This window comes from Cynocephalus volans, chromosome 10 (assembly GCF_027409185.1).
Source record: "Cynocephalus volans isolate mCynVol1 chromosome 10, mCynVol1.pri, whole genome shotgun sequence".
Lineage (NCBI taxonomy): Eukaryota > Metazoa > Chordata > Mammalia > Dermoptera > Cynocephalidae > Cynocephalus > Cynocephalus volans.
The window spans coordinates 14639554-14658701 of NC_084469.1; the positions used below are offsets into that span (position 1 = coordinate 14639554).

The 19148-nt window shown below is 49.7% G+C and overlaps 2 protein-coding genes across 3 annotated transcripts in view; one reads left to right on the forward strand and one right to left on the reverse strand.

Annotated features, from left to right (window-relative positions):
• Nucleotides 1–1010, reverse strand: part of LOC134387280 (basic proline-rich protein-like) — a 28228-nt gene extending 27218 nt beyond the window's left edge. The window contains exons 1-2 of the mRNA XM_063109766.1: nucleotides 813–1010; nucleotides 58–603 (exon numbers count right to left, since the gene is read on the reverse strand). Of these exons, the coding sequence (XP_062965836.1) occupies nucleotides 58–603; nucleotides 813–1010 (744 nt within the window). The remainder of the gene's footprint in view (nucleotides 1–57; nucleotides 604–812) is intronic.
• AKAP1 (A-kinase anchoring protein 1) overlaps nucleotides 1–19148 on the forward strand; it is a 30957-nt gene that overhangs the window by 494 nt on the left and 11315 nt on the right. The window contains exons 1-2 of one of the 2 annotated variants that reach the window (XM_063110652.1): nucleotides 86–183; nucleotides 16828–18487. In XM_063110652.1, the coding sequence (XP_062966722.1) occupies nucleotides 16852–18487 (1636 nt within the window). In that variant the 5' untranslated portion in view covers nucleotides 86–183; nucleotides 16828–16851. Of the gene's footprint in view, nucleotides 1–85; nucleotides 184–16827; nucleotides 18488–19148 lie in introns of those variants that run through there. The other variant, XM_063110653.1, reaches the window with a different exon arrangement.

Genomic DNA, 19148 nt, shown 5'->3' on the forward strand with positions numbered 1-19148 from the left:
GTCGCGCCGCGGGCACGTCGCTGCGCGTCCTCAGTATTTAATGTCTCTGTGTTCCACCCGCCTGGGCGAGCACGTGGGGGAGCGGCCGGAGTGCGGCGCTGCGGGGCTGGGCCGCCGGGCAGAGGCGGGGGCCGGGGGGCGGCGGCGCGAGGACTCTGCACCCCGAAGGTCGCCGAGGAGCTGGTAAGTAGGGGCCGCCGGGGGCGGCTGGCCCGGTGCACCCCTGCCAGGGCCCCGAGGGCGGCGCCGTCGGGGTGATGGGGAGCCTGGGGTGCAGGTGCAGGCTGCGACGCGCTCCAGGCGCCCCGGGGGCAGGAGGCTCCGGACGCCGAGCGTGTGCGGAGGGCTGCCGCCCGCTGTCGAGGAGGCCCTTCCGTTCGCTGCCCCGCGCGCCCCCTCGCTCTCCTCCCCCGCCGGGGTGTCTGCCCGCGGGCTCCCGCTGACAGATCGCGTGCGCGTGGCTCGGGGCGGCGCTCTGGAGCAGCGCCGCTGCCCCCCACGCGCGTCACCATCCTCGGGGACAGGGGACGAGGACGCGACGCCCGGGGCGCCTCTGTGGGCTTTAACTTTCCCTGAGCGCGCACGGCCGCCTGTGAGGCAGCCCTGAGCGCGTCCCACCCAAGGTCGCCCAACCCCGCACGCGTTTACTTTTCAAAGGTCGTGTGTACCCAGTCTGAGCGGGGAGAGACGGCGGCGGGCCGGGCCGTGGGCAGGGCCGGGTGCTCAGAAGGCCGAGGACGTCCTCCAAGCTCCGCGGGGACCCCTTGTCCCCCGAGGGATCGGAGCTGAATCGGTCACTTCGGGAGACTCACCCAACTTCTGGGCGCCTTTGGCTCGCCCTGGGTTGCGCCCCAACGTAGGCCCGGCGGCGGTGGCAAACCCGGGCGGGGAGATCGGCGCCCCTGGGAGTTCAGTTCGGCATCAAGTGGGAAGGGCTCGGCTGACGGAACGGGGAGGGCGCGCCGGGACACCGGTTGTGGCCGGAACCGTGTTTCGGGCAGAGGGACCATTGGACCGAGTTAGGACCGGAGATTGAGGGCTTGGGTGTCCCTCGAGGGCGGTTGGCATTTGCAGCCCCTTTAAGCGTGTCCGGAGAGGTGGAGGTCGTCCAGCGCTGGGTGTCCTCGGACTTCACGCCTGGGGGCGCCGAGAGTCACGTGTCATGCTCCGCGATCTGGAGGGACCACAGTTGTTTGGAGGTTACAGGTTACAGTGTGCGTGGAGAGGCCGTGGGCTGGACGCTGGGGGGCGGGCTCCCGGTGTTCAGCTGTTCTGTGCCCTAGGCAGGGTTCTCCCCGTGACCGCACCCCAGGGAGGGAGGAAAGGTGCTGATGGTGGTGGGCGGTGCAGCAGCGACTCGGGACGGCGTGGCGTTCCGGGATCTAAGTCTCCCGGGGAAACGTCCAGCGTGGCGGGCGCCTTCCTGCCCCTCTGCCGCCGTTAACACAAACCTGGTGGACTTCGCTGCAGGTGCGAGTGGAGCCGCTCAGGCCCGGTAGGGTGTGTGCGCAGGGCGATTAGTGAGGTTAAACTGGCCCTCTTTTCCCTACTGAAGTGCAGGCTACTCGGTGTGTCAATTTATCTCCTGCAGTGAAATTTGGGCTGCTGTACCTGGTACAACCATATCTCTTAGTTGGTTTGTCACTTCATTCCCCACCGCCCCTCCCCCCCGTCTCTAGGAACACCGTTCACAAAAGGTTTTTAATTCTGGCAACTGATAACCTTACCTGCTCGTGTAACTGCTAAGTCCTTCCCAAATTAGTGCCTTTTTTTAAAAAAACTTTATTTAGAAAGCAAAGCTTGGACCCAGTACCCTCCATCCACTTTGCTCTTAAAGGTACAGAGCATCTTTGAAGTGAGGACAGCAGCATGGTTTGATCATTTACCTGATTCCTCTGTTCTTGACATTAGGTGATTCACCTGCTGATTATTTAAGACCCTTTCTGAGCACTAGAAACAAGTGAAGTTACGTTTTGGGGGTTCTTTGACTTGTATTGAACCTTTCCTCTTTGACCTCTAGTTTTGTATGTTGTGGCTAATAATTCCTGTATGTATTCTCACGAAATGTAGCCCTAGGTGAGAGGAGGTCCTCTGGATCCTACAGACTTGCAAATCACTACAGCATCAGTTGGTTACTGGGTTAAATAGGCTCTGTTGTCATGCATGTTGTAAGGTGATGGCCCAGAACTTGCCGGTAACTGATCTAAGCCAGTGAGACAGGTCTAATGGATTTGTCTGGGTGGAGTCCCCTGTAGGCATCTCTCTCCTATCTCCCAGCTGTTTCTAGGAAATGTATTCACACTTGGCCACTGCAGGGTGACAGTGGAGGCACAAGTCTGGTGTAAGAGGTCGGCTCAGGTTCTGAAGTCACTGTGCCTCCAGTGTAAGGTTGCTGAGCATCAATATTTTAAAGCAATTTGTCTTGCTCCCTGGTAACCAAAATTATTCTTGGGTTTTGGATCCAGGCTGGGTCATAGCCATAGTTGGTGGAACAAGTCTAGTTTTAGCCTCCGGTGCTCCCTTTCCCTGTCCCAAAGACAAAGTCAGATCATATTTGTGAAACTGGGGACTGTGCTTGGTATGGGATAGGTGCTTAAGCATTTTTTCCCCCTAAAGAAGCCCTGAGACTGACTTTAAGCATCTCTTGAATCACTTGAGTGGTTTGCATTTTATTAAGAGCACCCCTCCCCCCAGCCTCTGGCCTATAAACTTGGTTGGAAGGAAAGGGAAACAAATTTCGTTTCCCCATGCTTTGCCGGATCTACTCCTGGCTCTAGCCTGCAAGAACCAGACTTATTCTGATCGTGTGGGCATTTCACAGTTTTGAAGAATAGGCAGCTTGTAGCCCATGTACCTGTAGAGCTGCCCTCTTTTCCTCCAGGCTGCTTCTCTATAATCTTCCCTCCATTCTAGGATAGTTGGGCTTCTCTGTAGCTTGGTTTATTTTCCTATAATGGGAAAGTTAACAGTTGTTTTGGATATGAGTTAATATCCTCAGCTTGTCATTCTCTATTTTCCTCCACTGTGGGGAGGTGGTGTGTTCTATTGTCCTGGTACCTCATTTTAAACTTGGGCTGTGGGAACTAAAGTTTAGAGAACACCTCTTTTCTTTTTCTCTTTTTTGGCAGGTGGCTGGTATGGGAATCTGAACCGATGATCTTGGTGTTATAACACCATGCTCTAAACAACTGAGCTAACGGGCCAGCCACTGAGAATGCCTCTTTCTTGATAGTTACTGTGCTAGGAGAGTTACAAGCAAATTTCTTAATCCTTTAATCTTCATACCTCTGAGTACAATGAGGGTAAATCATTTTGGATTGTTTCAGTGGCTGTAATAAAGATACAGATTGAGGGCTAGAGAAACAAGCAAGTGTGGGTTTAGACAAATTGGGTCCTCTGGAGGGATTTTGTGAGAAAAACCAAAGAATGTTCTTAAATCCATGGACTTTTCTCCTAATCTTTCTGCTGCTTTCTAAGCAGATTGTTGCAGTGAGCATGTGTTATCATTCAAGCATGCTGACGACTGGCTTTCCAGTAATAAGTAGCTCTTGAGGTGTCCTTTTTCTTAACTTTCTTTTCCTTCTACTGAATGGTGCAGTCATTCTATCCGGGTCCTTGCCATCTGGACGTTTCTGCTGCTTGGTTTGATAGTTTTCAGCAGTCAATAGTAAACATTCTGTTCCTTATCCTGTAATGCTGGCTGGCTGTATTCACTTAGCCATGTGTCACTGAGGCCCATTTGCACTTAAGAACAAATCAGGGCCCAAGGTGAGTCCTGGAAGTAAAGGAATGCAGAGCTCAGGGCTAATGAGATGTGTTTCACCACTGGGCTTAGCCGGCAAGAGCCATGGACTCGGTGCAGCTCCCAGAGCTGAAACAGGGCTGAGATTCTAGGCAGACCCATAAGCCTTCTGGGGACTGGGTTTCTTCAAGTGGTAAAAGAGGGTTGGTCAGTATTAACAGCATTCACATTATGTTCCTGGCAGCCCCGGAGTTAGGCCAAGGTACCCTAGGGGGAGAGGAGTGGAGGGCTGCTGGAGGGATGTGTTTGGGCTGGGAAGTATAATCCAGTGTGTAGTACATGTCAAAGACTTAAAGCAAACAAACAAACAAAAACCCCAAAAGCAGTTCACCATTTTTGGTGCATCTCAATCTCTTAGTTCTAAGGTGCTACTGTTCTAAATTCTTTTTGGGGGTCAGCTGGCTGGTAACAGAGATTGAACCCTGGAAATTGGTGTTATCGACACCACGCTCTAACCAGCTGAGCTAACTGGCCAGCGCAGTATTTTTATTTTAAGATATCTCTATTTGCCTGAATCTATCCTTGGGGAGAGGGGTTTAGAGCTGCCCTGTCTGTCTACAGGGTAGCTACTAGTCGTGTGTGACTAATTAAATTTAAACTTTTTAAAGCATTAAATAAAATTAAAAAATCAATTCCTCAGTGATATTAGCCACATTTCAAGTTCTCAGTAGCCTCTTGTGGCTAGTGGCTGCCATCCTGGATGGTGCAGGTTGAGAACATTTTCATCATCACAGAAGGTCTGTTGGACAGCGCTGGTCTAGAATGTTCTTTGCCCAACTCTAAAAGCTTAATTGTTTCAACTTGTCAATCTCTAAAGCATCATGTGTTTGGGCTTCATCTTCCATAGTCCATAAACCCAACAACTATTTGGTGACAAATTATTTAAATATCTGCTCTCTTCGTGGCATGTTAAGAAGCAAGTTCTGATCTGCCAGGTGGGAGGGGAGAGATGGGTTATGGAACAGTTTGAGAGAGGAGCTTAGTGAGGGTCTCGGGACAGGAGTGTGAAATACAAGGGTGTGGTTTGAGAGCCTATTTATTATCATAAAGGTCCTTGCTAGTTTTCCAAGACCTTTTGTTTTTTTTCTGAACTATGCCATTTTTATTCTCTCTCAGTTCCATGGGGTTAAGTATCTCTAAGTTGTTGATGAGGTAACTGAGGCCCTGAGGAGGGTAAACTGATCCCAGGATACAGGGAGGGCTGGGCTGGCTTTGGACCTGCGTGAAGGTGTGTCTCTCTTTCTCTGTCTTCTCTTCTTCCTCTCTCTCTTCCCCCCCATACCCAGAGGCTATTCTTATTTACTGCCCCATTATCATTCAGTCTTCATCCAGAAAACTAAACAGGGTTTTTGTGGGGTTTTTTTTTTTTTTTTTTTTTTTTTTTTGTGGAGTTTTTTGGTGGCAGGAAATCCTTAACCTTGGTGTTGTCTGCACCACACTGTAATCCAATGAGCTAACTGGCCCACCTGTAAAGTGGGTTTTTAAAAAATTAAAACCTTTTATCCAACAAACTGACTGTTAAGTTTTGAGCTTCATTACACCCCTGTGAGGGAGGTATTCTTATCCCATTTTACAGGACATTTTCATTTCACAGGAAACTGAAGATCCTAGTCTAACTCTCTTGTCTTTCCAAAGCCGTATTTTATCCTCAGAATTATGTAACCATCGGGTGCTTTTGAAATGCACAAGTAATTACTATGAATAAAAAAGCCTCTCAGACCAGGTAGCGTGCCGAGGGCCTGGGAAACCACTCTGAAGACTGAGCTGGTTGGAGAGACAACCTTGAAGTCATTCATTCCCTGGCTAATAATATTGTGGCTGTCAGACATCACATGGAGTTCACGAGACCACATCCCTGGCCCTCCACAGGCTGTCACCCAGGAGTGGCTTGGTTCCTGTAGGAGGAGGCAGCGAGACCTTGTCAGGCATAACCCCATCCCCACCCCCGTCTCCTCCAGCGTTGGGCTGGGGGGTCCTTTGTGAGAACCTGGGACAACAGCTCTGAATGCTGGTTCAGTCTTCCTCTTGCTCCTCCTTCCTGCTCCTCTGTAGAAGGAGCGGGAGTGATTCTCACTTCCCTGAGCTGCCTTGGAGGGAGACCAGCACACAGATGTGCCTTGCGCTGTCTCTGGAAGAAAAGGCGGTACTGAGAATAACTTCCCTGCTCTGTCCTTTGACTTTGGTGTGGCCTACCCGCCAAGTATGTGCTGGTGCTATTTTTAGCAGGTGGAATCCTTTAGCAGGGCTGCAGTGTGTGGGACAGGTCATGGTGCTGCCTAATCAGGGGAGGGAGGAGAATAAAGCCCCTCTAGAAACTGCCATTGGGTGGGTTGGGGGGTGGCTGCTTAAGAGGTCTCTGGGGCTCCCTTTTCTTTTCTGTATCTTTAGTTGGGGCCCAACCCTGCCTCCTAGGCCAGGCAGGCTGCCTGATGAGCTGGGGAGCAAGGGGTCAGGACTGCTACCCTGGGGAATGAGGATTCCTCATTGCTCCAGCAGCCGATTTCTCGGGAGGCCACATAACCTCATTTTCATGTGAAGTTGCCCCACCGGAGGGCCAGCCACTAAATGGACACAAAACTCTCATACTGCATTGGCTGGTAGTAGTCTGACTACTGGTGTCATCTGGCTCTAACCAAAATACAAACATGAGAGGAGGCAAAGCCATGGCCCTGGTAGGAATTCTTTACTGGGAAGCCATTGAAGCTGAAGAGGGAGGGATGGAAAAGGAGTTTGACGAAGTTTGACTGTTCCACGTGCCATCGTTTCTTCACTCTCTCTCTCTTTTTTTTTTTTTGGTTCTTCTCTCTAACTGGGATCTGCCAACTCCAGCCCATCTATCTGTTTCTGATTAAGAAAGCTTCAAGCCATATAAGGCCCTCTGTTGCCTATGGTTTATGTTGGCTGGAGAGCAAGGTTGTTTTTGCAGTCTGATTCACAGAAGTGGCAAGGGTTTATGTGGGGCTGGGGCTGCGTGTGCGCGTGTGTCCCTGCCTCCCTGGGCTGCACCACCTTGTTGGAACAGATCCATTTGAGGGGATGGGGGGCTAAAGGTAAGGGTCTTGCAGTGCCTCCCTAAGGCTGAAGTGTGGTGTGGCCGCAGGGCTTCCCAGCAAGCACATTTGCTGAGAACTCGAGGTAGGTCATGAGCTCCTTTTTACTCACACAGTGTAGCTGTCATGCTTCCAACCACAGAGGCATCCTGCTTCTGGAATAGATTCTGGAGGCAGCTTCTGTCTCCTCACTAAAAACTTAAGTCCCTTGGCTCTTTGTTGAATGGGCCTTCCCAGTCCAGGTCTGCCTTCAGCACTGCTGCTGCTGCTGCTGCCTGGTGGTGCTGGGAGCCATTCGTCTGGCAGTAGTGTTCCGACCTCCTCTTTGCCGCCCCCCCTGCTGTCTCTTGAGTCAGCCAAGCTTGTTTCTGCCTTAGGTCTTTGGCACATGTCCTCCTTGCCTGGAACTTTCTCCTCCTCCCACCTCCACCCAGGTCTTGGTACTGCTGGTTCTGATGCCACCTCTTCCCAGAGGTGTTCCCTCCCAGACACATTCTGTCCAGCGTCTCTCATCCACACCACCGCCCAGAAAAGGGCTCTCCCAACAATAACCCTTCTACCTGCAGAGGAATGTAGTTAATTCATTACATACAAGGGATGCCTTGGGGCTCAGTTCTCTCTCCACCAGTTGAGAGAGGCTGCAGGTCTATCACACTGAGGTGCTGCATCTTCTTTGCAGTATCTTATTGTCTGAAATTTGACTCTCTACCCCTCCTTCTACCTTCTCTTCCTGAGGGCTCTTTCCTAGTATTGTCAATGGAGGCTGGCTCAAGGTGGGTGTTAAAATCTTTATTAAATGGCTAGTCTCCAGGAGTCTTGCTACCAGATGCTGGCTAACTCAGTGGGATGGGGAGACGCTGCCTCGGTTCCCAACAGGTCTAAGTATCGGGAAGCATGTTCTCTTTTTGACTGTTGCTGTCATGTCAGCAGGGCAATTGGGAGTCTCTGAAGCAAAATTGGTAACAATTATGGGAAAGTAAAAGCATTACAAGTTTGTACATATATGAGATCACACTAATGCATATTTTTTGTGATGGTTAACAAAAACACATAAAGCCATATGGTAATAGAGCATTCATTGCTACTTGTGTATAGCTTAAGAATGTATTAGTTTTCTGTCTAGAAAGATTATAGAAAGATTTGACTTTTGACTGTGCACAAGGTTTGAAAAGACAGTCTTTGCCCTGAGTGTACTCACCCTCCCCCCATCCTGTGCTCTTCCAGAAGCAGCTGCCTTCAATTCTTCTGGCTTTCTTGCCTGCCACTTACCTTTGTATTTCTGAATAGTATACTCTTTCTTTTTTTCTTTTTAAAATATGATCTGCTTTTTCTACTAAGGAAGATAAATACTTAGCTCATTCCTACACTTTTTTCTTCCCTCATTCTCCTGAATAAAGGAAGCACAATTTTTGATCAAGTTGCTATTCAGAGTGTACATGATTATAAATAATATAAACATAGTTTATGGCTGCAGAGTTCTTAATTTTCTATATTTCTTTTCTTGTCTCCCCCTCTTCTCCTCTCCTAATTTCCTTAGTTTCTTTAACTTGCTATTGTTCTAAAAGACTGCTTCTTTTCATTTCCGATGGTTCGTTTGTTCATTTATTTTAGATGGCTGGCCAGTACAGGGATCCGAACCCTACACTCTAACCAACCACGCTAACTGGCCAGTGGTTTCCTTAGTTTCTTTTGCTTGATTTTCTGTGTATCTCTCACCAGTTCCCTGATTCTCCCCTGAGCCTCTGCCATTGCTATAGAACTTGTCATTGGCAGAAAGCTCCTCTCATTATGGTTAAACATACCAGCTACTCTAAACTGTTCCGTGTGGCTCTTGGGAAACATCCCTTTCCTCTGGCTCTGCTTGTTCTTCATCCTGGGAATCCTCTTTCCCCTTCTTCTGTGTTGTTTCCAGGGTCTGGTGCACTCTCCTTTCTTGGTGTTCACCTTTGCCTTGGTGGAGCCCATCATCCGGTAGCTTGTTGAGCATGTGTGCGTGATGGTGGCAGTAAGAAGCAAGCTGAGTCACACAGAAGGGCAGACACCTTTGAAGGCATGGATTGGAGGTGTGGAGCTGAACACAGGAGGATGGGCGGAAAGTCAGCAAAGACAACTTGGCCCAGAGATCCCTTCCACTGGGCCAGCAAAGATCTGGCTTTACTGGATTTGGGCACCAGGTAGTGGTGGAAATGGGTATTGAATGAAAGTCTGCATATTGAATGGGGCAACCCAACCCTCCTTGGGTCCCATCATGCTAGCATTTTGACTAATATCCACCCCTGACCTCCAGGACATTAAAACGTTCTAATCTGAGGAAACTGGCACACCGTTTCATGTTTGTCCCCCACCTCAGCAGGACACTTTCCTGTCCCTTGGACCATATTTTCACTTGGTCAGTAGTAAAGGGGGGCAGTAACAAGCTCACTGAAGAACAGGTCATTGTTTTTTTAATTTTTATTTTTTTTGCCCCCAAAGAAACTGAAAGATTGAAAGTGCCTGCCTCCAGCTCCTTGTCTGATTCATTTCTGTGTCCTACTATGCTTTGTACCCTTTAAATACCAATAAATATGTGTTGAATAGAAATGACCTTATACCTTTCTGTGACTTCTGGGTTGAGTTTATTACACTGTCTGCCATTGGGAAAATCTTGGTTTTGTGTCTTTGCTTTGCCTACTTGAGGTGAGGTGTGAAGGCTCTTTTGCTGCACACCAATATCTTTTCCAATTTATTTTGAAGCTGCATGTCATCTTTGATGGATTTTAAGTAAGCTTGTTGTCAGATCACTACTTCATACCTTTTGGGCAGTCCTGTATGGCGCCTGTGTGGTCATGGGTGGGAACTCCATGAACTCAGGAATATATTCCTGGCACCTCCTCTGTCAACAGCCTCAGAAGCCCATCAGAATTCACTTGTAAAGCAAGGTGGTTGCCAAGATCCGGAGATGAGAGGCAGTGGACTTGACATGGTCTTCAAGGTTTTTTAATACCACACCCTTAACCCCCAAATGAAGCAATTGGGAAGAAATTGTAGGCAGTGCTAGCGATTTTTCCTTCATTGCTTGAAGAAGAACTGAGACAACCTGCTGTGGTTTTGATCACAGCAGGAGGAGGGAGGCTGGGCAGTTTACCCTTGTGTTGCTCCCCTCATTACCCAGTTTCTCAAACCAGGAGTTAGTTTAATATTTTATTGGACTGGGGGATGAAGAGCTTAATTTGAGACCATGTCCAGAGGTGGGATTTTTGGCTTCTGGCTCTTCTTACCTAGAGGTCCTGGGTCATGGTCTCTGAGTTTCCATTTTGGCTGGAGAAGGCTTCCCTGAGCAGGTTCTCCCTCCCAGATGGAGCTGTGTTGAGCCTTCAGCCTGCCATCTGCCAAGAGGACTGGGGAAGTAGTCCATGACTTCTGGACAGCTGGTCTACCTGGAAGGACACAAGCACCCCCCAGAATGTTGCTGGTCTGGCTACACTGGCTTACCTGGCTGCCCAGTGGGGCTGTCACAATGGAGGGTGTGGGGGACAGCCCTGGGCAGGACCTCACAGCCCCACTATGAGCTAATTTGGAATCTTTAGGGTGCTCACACAAGTCACAGCTCCCTCAAGGCCCCCCAAGGATGAGGTTAACAGCCCTGTGAATGCCGGGGCTGGGCGGAGACCAGCACACTTGAGGCATGGCTCTAGCACTCTGATTCCTGTGCCCCACCATGCTGCTCAGGGGGAGTGGCTCAGTTGAAGGACCGGACACTGCCAGCAAGGTAGGAATTGGCCACTGCAGCATTTATCCATACCTCATTTTTCTTGGGGTCTTCTGGGAACACCCTCTAGAACTGTGGTGTCTAGTAGGTAGTCATCAGCTGCATGTGGCTAAATTAAATTAACATTAAATAAAAGTTAAGAGTTCAGTTCCTTAGTCACACTGTCACATTCGAAGTGCTCAGTTTCCTCCTGTGACTAAGTGGCTGCCAGTATTGGACAGCAGTTGCCTCTTGGGATCACCCGGGCCTTTGCCTCTCATGACCTGCTCTACTTTGACCATGTTACAACTGCCACGACTCTTTATGGTGCCCCTTGCCTTGATCGTGAAGGTCAAACTCCTTTTCTCTGGCCTTTACCAGCTCTTCAGCTTTGTTTTTTGTTTGTCTACTAGGATTTGTTCCTGCTCTACTCTGGGACTTTCCGCCCTCTCCCACCTCAAAGGCATTAGAACCCTATTTTATGTCATCTCCCCCTCCCCACCCATTGCAACCCAAGGAGGTTCTGGTTCTCTTCAAGAGAGGCTTGCTGGGCTGTCATTGCCTGCTTCTCTGCATGGCTGCTTGTGGTGTAGGGGTGTGTGTGTGAGTGTGAGAGAGAGGGAGAGTGATTCTTCCATCCAGATTGTGAGCTTCTGGTGGACAGAAGTTTCTTCTCATTGCAACATACACATATCTGAGTGTGTGATGGGATGAGCAAGGGTCACCTGGTGAGGAATTAGGTAAACACATCTGATACAACCAAGAGGCACGCATGGGGTCTTGCAAGGAACTCTGAGTGTGTGATCTTCCTGTCCAGACTCCCAGGAAAGGTGCCTTAGCTCTGCAGCCTGCTGTTATTCTCTGAATGCAGTGGCCAAAGTGCTGGGCTTCCGGTTCTGATACTCTGCCCTTGGAAGACCCCCTTCAAGGAGAAGAGCCCCTCAGCCGGAACTTAATGTGCTGGGCGCTCTGGAGATGGAGTGTCTTGGACAGACTTCTTCCTGTTGGTGAACACAGGAATAAGGGGAGAAGTGTTCACACTCTGTTTGTAGGATGTGTAAATGTTCATTGAGAACACAAAGTGGATGTGGCTTCACTGACCAGTCCCAAACCCAGACTGGACTCATTGGGCTCTTGGCTCCTAAGCTGTTGTTTTTATGATCGACTTCCTGCTCAATTATATGCAGCTCTTTTCACAGTAATTGCAGCCAAATTGGCTTAGTCACTGGGGCCAACACTCTTTGTACCTTTCCCAGGGATTTGTTTTCTAGTTTAGCAGAAGGCTCTAGACCGCAGTTATGGGCTTGTTTGCCGGTTTGGGAGGGGAGGCCATTACTTCCCCGAGGGCTGTTCTGAGAAGCTGCAGGTACTCCTCTGGAGAGAGAAGAGATCTTGTAGAAACTGGAGTGAGCAGATGAATGCTGTAGGCCTTGTGGCTGTAGCACGTGCCTGCCTTCAGCTCTGTGTGACCACTTGGCAATCAGCCAGCATGCATCTATTCCTGGGCAAATGGACCTGCTAAAAATAAGCAGGGAGCTATTTAATCCTAACAGATTCAAAATAGCCGAGTGTCCTCTCCACCAACCCTAGGGCAGAGCTCTGCAGCGTCCTCTGGGAGGCTTTCCCCTGACTGCAGGCAGGCCTGCCTTGAGTATAGAGGCCAGGGGGAGCAGAGCCTTGGAGGCAGCCTTCAGCTAGCTTGTGAGTGTGAAGGCTTTTGGATCTTTGGATCTACAGTGTTCAGTGCCACTTAAATCTTGAGAGGTTTAGGGCTGAAACAAAAAAACCCAGGGCAAAGAGAGCAACTCAAAAATCTGTACTCAGAGAAGGAAAGAAGGTAGCAGAAAGTTTTGTAAGGCTGAAGGTATGTGTGTCTGTGTCCATGTCCCTATCTGGCCATTCCAGATCATGTAAATTGGGGAAAATGTCATTTTTAGCAATTCCTAAGAAGTCTATTTGAGGTGGGACTTGTTCAGCAATGAGGAAGTGAAGGGCTAGCCATTTCCTTGCTGGTAGGAAGTGGGGGCTGGTGAAGGGGCACCAGTCTCCTCATGGAGCCCCCTATGAGCTGCCACCCAGCTGCAGGCACCCTTAGTGAGACCCAGCTAGGCTTGGTGAGTTGCAGCCATGGCCTTTAGATGGGGGAGTGTTGATCCCAGGGGCTCGTGGCTCTGTTCTCGGAGGGTGGCTCATATCTCTAATCCCAATGCCCTGGTAGCAAAGAAAAAATACACCCTCCTTTCCTCTCAGCTCTCTGGGGATCTCATATCTCTGTTCTCAAGTGCTGGTGGAGTGCTTCAAGTTGGGCAGTTCCTGTTCCTGGAAGTGATCATGGAGAGAAGGGCTTTGTCCTGAGCCACTCACCAGGTAGTAGTGTTGACACCTACTAGTTCCTAGTTCTCAGCATTGGGTCTCTGGCTCTAGTCCAGAGTTGAGGGAGGAAGCTGGGGAATGGTCTGGCCTGGGAATCCAGAAGGTGGTATACCTCAGGGTAGCAGTATTCAGTGCCTTGTAGGAGGCAGTCCTGGCCCAACAGCAGGGGGCATGTGGCTTGGAAATGTTGCAGAAATGGTGTTCCTTGGGCTGTTATTCTCTGTAGCTACAGCCAGCTGAAGAGGGCTGTAGATGGTGGGTCTGGGGGCTTAGAGCCTCATTCTCCGGGGAGCAAGCTAGGTTGGGAGGCCTGGGTAGGTGGTAGTAATGTCCCTGTAAACTACAGAGCAGCAGGTGGGGTTGTGTGTTGTGGCCCCAGGCAGCTGGTTCTGTGCATTCTGTCTGAGCAAGGACTGAGGACAGAGGAAGTAGAGGGGAGGCCAGGCATCAGGTTGCATTGTGGATCACTCAGGATGCAGGACCAAAGCCAGACTGGGGTGCATATTTGAGAGTTGGGGCTCTGCCTTATTGCAGTTTAGTCAGCTGCTAGAGGGGCAGGACCCCCAACCAAGTTTTAGTTCCAACGGGGTGGGGCTTCTCCCAGATACTTTGAGAGGCAGTTTGTAGTCACCCCTCCCTCACACATGCCAATTTGAGTCTTGAGCCCTTGGTGTGTAAAACGGGGAGACTGCCCCCTATGGGGTGGTAGTTAAAATGCAGGATTCTTTTTCTTCCTCTCTACCTTATTCCATTAAATCTTTTTCCTGAGATCAGAGAATTGCTAGAATACTGTGGGAATCACAACTATAAACTCTGCTGAAGTGGGAACGCCTAGTTAATAAGGAATCTGAATTTACTGACCAGATAAAAACCTGGGTTTAGACCCCAGCTCTGCTTTTTCTTAGCATGTGCCCTGTTGGGTAGGACTTGATCTCTTGGCAACAGGCCATGGCATACTGCCTGATCCTGAGCACGCTCTTCTCCCATGGCCTCTTTCCCTTCTCACATTGTCCTTACTCTTTTATATGAAAGACATTGAACGTGAAGCATATACAAAGCAAATCTCCCATAATCTACTGCTTTTATGGATGTGTGTGGATTGTTACCTAACAGTGATTCTCAAACTTGACTGCATGTTGGAATTACCTGGGTTAAAAAACAAAAACAACAGAAGTAAAAAACAATTTGGTGCCCAGGTCTTGCCCTCAGAGATTCTGATTTAATTGGTCTGGATGCTGCCTTGGCCTTGGGCTTTTAGAAGCTTCCCAAGTACTGCTAATCAATGTTCAGCCAAGTTGGAGAACCACTGTTACAGAAATTAAAAGTCTCTCCTCCTGAAAGGAAGTAAGACTGTCTTTATTTGTACATAAGAAATCCCAAGGAATCTACTGAAAAACTATTAGAACCAACAAACAAGTTCAGCGAGGTTGCGGAATACAGGATCAATGTGCAAAAACTTCTCTTCTTTTACAACTGAATGGCGTGGTGTATGTCCTTCCCAGTTTTTCCATGGGATTACATGGACATAGACATTGTGTATACATGGGGGTCTATAACTCTTGTTTTCTGTATCATGGTGCTTTTTTCCATGTCAGTACATGAGATCAACTTTTTTCTGTGACACTGGTGTGTCCATGGATTCCACAGTATATTTAGCAGTGATTCCCCTTAAAAGGTTAATCCCAATTTTGTTTCAAATGATGCCGTAGTGGGCATTCTTATATAGACCTCTGCCTGTGCAGAGGGTGAGTGTGTGTGTGAGTGAGAAATTTAAATATTCCAGGTGTGGGATTTCAGGGTCATTGGGTATGGTCATAAGATTTTAAGTGCTACAAGGGTACTTCAAAAAGTTCATGGAAAAATAAAATTGAAAGATAATATAGGGCTGGCTGGTTAGCTCACTTGGTTAAAGCACAGCTTTATAACCCCAAGGTCATGGGTTTGGATCCCCATACTGGCCAGCCACCAAAAAAAAAAAAAAAGGTATGAATATTTCCATGAACTTTTTGAAGTACCCTCATATTACTAAAGCTTCCAGAAAAGTAGTACAAACTTCCCCTTTTTTTGGCTCATGCAGTGCCTCTTCCTCACAGATTCACAGACTACTGGGTTCCAGATTTAATGTGGAATAGAACCTGCGTTCGCATCACTTGGCCGTATGACTTTGAGTTATTTTAACCTTAAAGACAGTAATACATTCCAGACCAGGCGATTGAGGATTAGGTGATACCAGGGAAAGCATCGAACAAGGTTACATGCTTAATCTGAAGCTATAAGGTAGCATCATTGAAGCTTTCTACCTGGAGCGATTGATACAGTCTTCTGAGCCCTGGCCACTGCTTAGCCCTGCTTTGTCCTTTCCAGTGTCATTGCTTCGTTTTCACACATTAGTAAGGAGGTTTATCTTTAAAGGTGGAGGGACTTTGTGGAGATGGCCTCCTCACCACCACTTCTGCCTCCTCCCTCACTTTGGGGGCAGAACACACCCCCTAGCATTCCTTCAGAAACTGTCATGTGCTTATGAATCCCCTGGGGGTCTTGTTAAAATGCAGCTCTGATTCGGTCTGAGGTGGGGCTGAGATACTGCATTTCTAACAGGTTCCCAGGTGATGCTCAGTGCATCTGGCCCATGGCCTGCACTTTGAGAAGCAACATCCTGGAGCAGTGGGCCCAGCCTCAGCAGAACATTAGAACCACCTAGGGAACTGTTAAAACTACTGATGCTCTGGTGTTGCCAGAGAACATTAACCTAAGTCAATCAAACCAGTAAGAGTTGTTAAAGCATTTACATTTGTTGTTTGTGCTGTAAAACACAAACCCAAATTGTGTGATTCACCATGTCAGCTGGAGAAGTTTCAGTTTTAAGAAATATTATAATTTTTGCAGACATTTAAAATTTGCTGGCTTGGGAGGTGCTGAATACAAATATTCTAGAATAAGTTCATCACATACCTCTAATGAGAGTTAACCCTGCTTTGCAAAGCACTTAACATATATATCTCAGCTAATGCTTATACCAACCACCCCTTAAGAGATGTGTCCCTGTCTCACAGAAGAAGGAAATTAAGCTTCCTGTCTCCTTTACATGCTTGTTGCCTTCTAGGCCCTCATCATTTCTCCTTGCTTGGACCTAACCCTCTTAAGTCTCTAGGTTCCCTTTGCTGGATATACTCCATCCTGTTCCCGGAATAGCCCTCTGGAAACACAGTTTGGTATGTTCACCTTGCAAACCTGTGCTGGTACTCTGTTTTCTCCAGGATAGAGTCCAGACTCTGGGGGGCCCTAGGACACCCTTCTCAACCCCACTAAATGACTGGAATTCTCCAAGCCTGACCTGGATCTTCATGCTGCTATGTTTGTACTGCTGGTCCCTCACCTGGGAGCATCCCCCTGTCCTTTTGAAGTCTCATTCATCTTTTGTTCTGGCTGTCTGTTGCTGTGTAACAAACTACTGGTCATGGTTTTGTGGGTACCTCTGAGGGACATGTGTACACATGGATTCCACAGGTGTTTAAAAATGCTCCAGTGCCACCTGAATAGATGAGGATGTTCTGGGAAACCACACCAAACAACCAGCCCCTTGAAGGAACACAGGGACAATGTGGCATTGTGAAGTGATGAAGGGAGGGATTTGGGTTTGTTTGGAGTGTGCATGAATTGGGAGCAGGGAGGGAGGTGTCCGTTCCCTCCCACTCACCTCCAGTGGATCACCCAGAGGGCATGACTGGGGTGCCCGTCGAAGAGGTCTGCTCCTTCTGAGGGCAGGGAAGGGCAGAGCAAACAGTGTGGTCTTATGCTGTCCACTTGGGTGATCGTCAGTGTCCTCTTACCTGCCTCTCGTAACAGCCCTTCTCCCTGGCTCCCGCTCTCCTCAGGTATAGTTCCTTCAAGCCTCCAGGATGGCAATCCAATTCCGCTCACTCTTCCCTTTGGCACTGCCTGGAGTGCTGGTGCTCCTCAGCTGGTGGTGGTTTTTCTCTCGTAAGAAAGAGCCTGTCAGCAGCCATGACAAGCAGGTGGAGGCTGATGCTGTGGAGCTGAGGGCCGACCCTGCCAGTGAGGAACCGCTCCCCATGGAAGATGCCAGTCCCAGCATAGTGTCCACGCCCCCCAGTGTTGCACAGCTGCCAGAAAAGGAACTGTCCACTGCGAGCAAGCCTTCTGCTCAGCCCCCTGCCTTGCCGAGGACCCACCCCGCCCATCGCAGATCGGAGTCCTCGGGCAACCTTCCAAACACTACAGATACAAGACCTCTACCAGGAATGCCCAAAGACGATAGCACAAAGCTGGAGCTAGCCCTGATGGGTGATGAAGCCAAATCTATTTCTCTACAGTGCCCTGTTCCATCCCCCAAGGGTGTGTTGTTCCCCCATGAAGCAGTGGAGGCATGTAAGCGAGAGTCTTTGTTCAGCAGGACACCAGGGAGGGGCCGACCAGGCCAGTCTGCGTCCCCTGCAGAGAAGCACAGTCCTGGGGAGAAGGCAAGAGAGACAGGTGGGGCCGAAGGGACTGGCGATGCTGTGTTGGGGGAAAACGTGCTCGAAGAAGGTCGGCTGTCCCAGGAGCATGTCTCCGTGTTGGAGAGCAGCAAGGCCCCCAGCCTGGTGCTATTGGGAGGAGGCGGAGAGGATGGAGAGAGTAGCCCTGCCCAGGTAGCCGGGCCCACGCAGAAGGAAGAGTACGTAGCAGGCAAGTTGCTAAGCAGCTTCAATGAGTCGGCTCATACACAACTGGCTAAGGGTGACGAGACACCGGCGCCCCAGGTCACAGATGGCAAAGCCTGGGACAGATATCCCTCAGGGGAGCTGGGCAAAGAGCAGACCTTGGATAGAAATGAGAAGATTGAGCAAGCTGCCTTCCAGATAATCTCCCAAGTGATCTTGGAAGCAACCGAAGAGGTGCTGGCCACCACGGTGGGCAAGATTTCAGGTCCAATGTATCAGGCCTCGGCTGATCAGCTGCAAGGGCAGAAGGAGGAGAGCTGTGTCCCGGTCAGCCAGAAAACTGTCCTGGGGCCAGATGCCATGGAGCCTTCTCCAGCCAAGGTAGAGGCAGCTGCCAGCCCGATAGATGCTGCCCTGTCCTCGCCAAGCCTGCCAGCAGAGGACCTGCCACCAAAGACCTATGTGAGCTGCCTGAACAGCCCTCTGTCCAGCCCCACCAAGGACAGCAAACCAAAGAACTCCGCACACCATATCTCCCTGGCCCCCTGCCCACCACCACCCGCCACCCTCGGAGAGTCGCTGGATGAGGCAAGCATCCTGGGGGAAGATGCCACCTGTGTCACCTGCATGTCAGACAACAGCCAAGGTGTCCCTTCAGTGGCTTCCTTGGGACAGTGCTCAGATTCCCTCAGCACTTCAGGGATTGAAGACTCTTGCACAGAGACCAGCTCAAGCCCCAGGGACAAGGCCATCACCCCACCACTGCCAGAAAGTACTGTGCCCTTCAGCAATGGGGTGCTGAAGGGGGAGTTGTCAGACTTGGGGGCTGAGGATGGATGGACCGTGGATGCAGAAGCAGATCATTCGGGAGGTAGGAGGGTCTTGGGTATTCCCTTAAAGGAACAGGGGGGAGCCTCCCTTTATTAGGGAAAGGCTACTGGTCACCTCTCCTGCTGCTACTTCTGCAGCAAAGGAATGGTGCTCTTCAGCTTTGCAGAGAGCCGAGCACAGCGTAGAGCTGGTGGGTAGCTGAGAAGTTAGGTTTCCCCAAAACCCCAAGGCCATGGGAGCTGCGACTTGGCTTGTCATCCAGTGACCGTCCCCAGACCTGGAGAAGGAGCCAGCTCAAAGTTGGGGTCACTGATGAACCTTGGTGCCTCTTTTTTTAAACACTAACCTCATAATGGTTTTGTTTTTTTAAATGGAGAGGCCTCCTTAGCTTTAGTTCCCTCGAATGCCAAGTATGGGTGTGAGTTTTCCTAATGGTTTATTTCCTTTTAATCATATGCTTGTTCCCATGTCTTCACCTGCTTTCCTTCTCCAGAAGCTCTTACGGGGTAAGTGCCCAAAGAATGGCCACAGCTTTGAGTACTTGTGGGGGCTCGAGCTTTCCTGAGTTGTCGCTGTCTCCTGTCCCTTCGCAGAGAGCCTCAGCCATTCTCTTTCTGTGTAGCTGCAGTTCCACCCCTAGGAAAGAGGGGCACTTCGGTAATGAAGTGTCCACTGGGTTTTTCGAGTGCTGACCCCAGCGT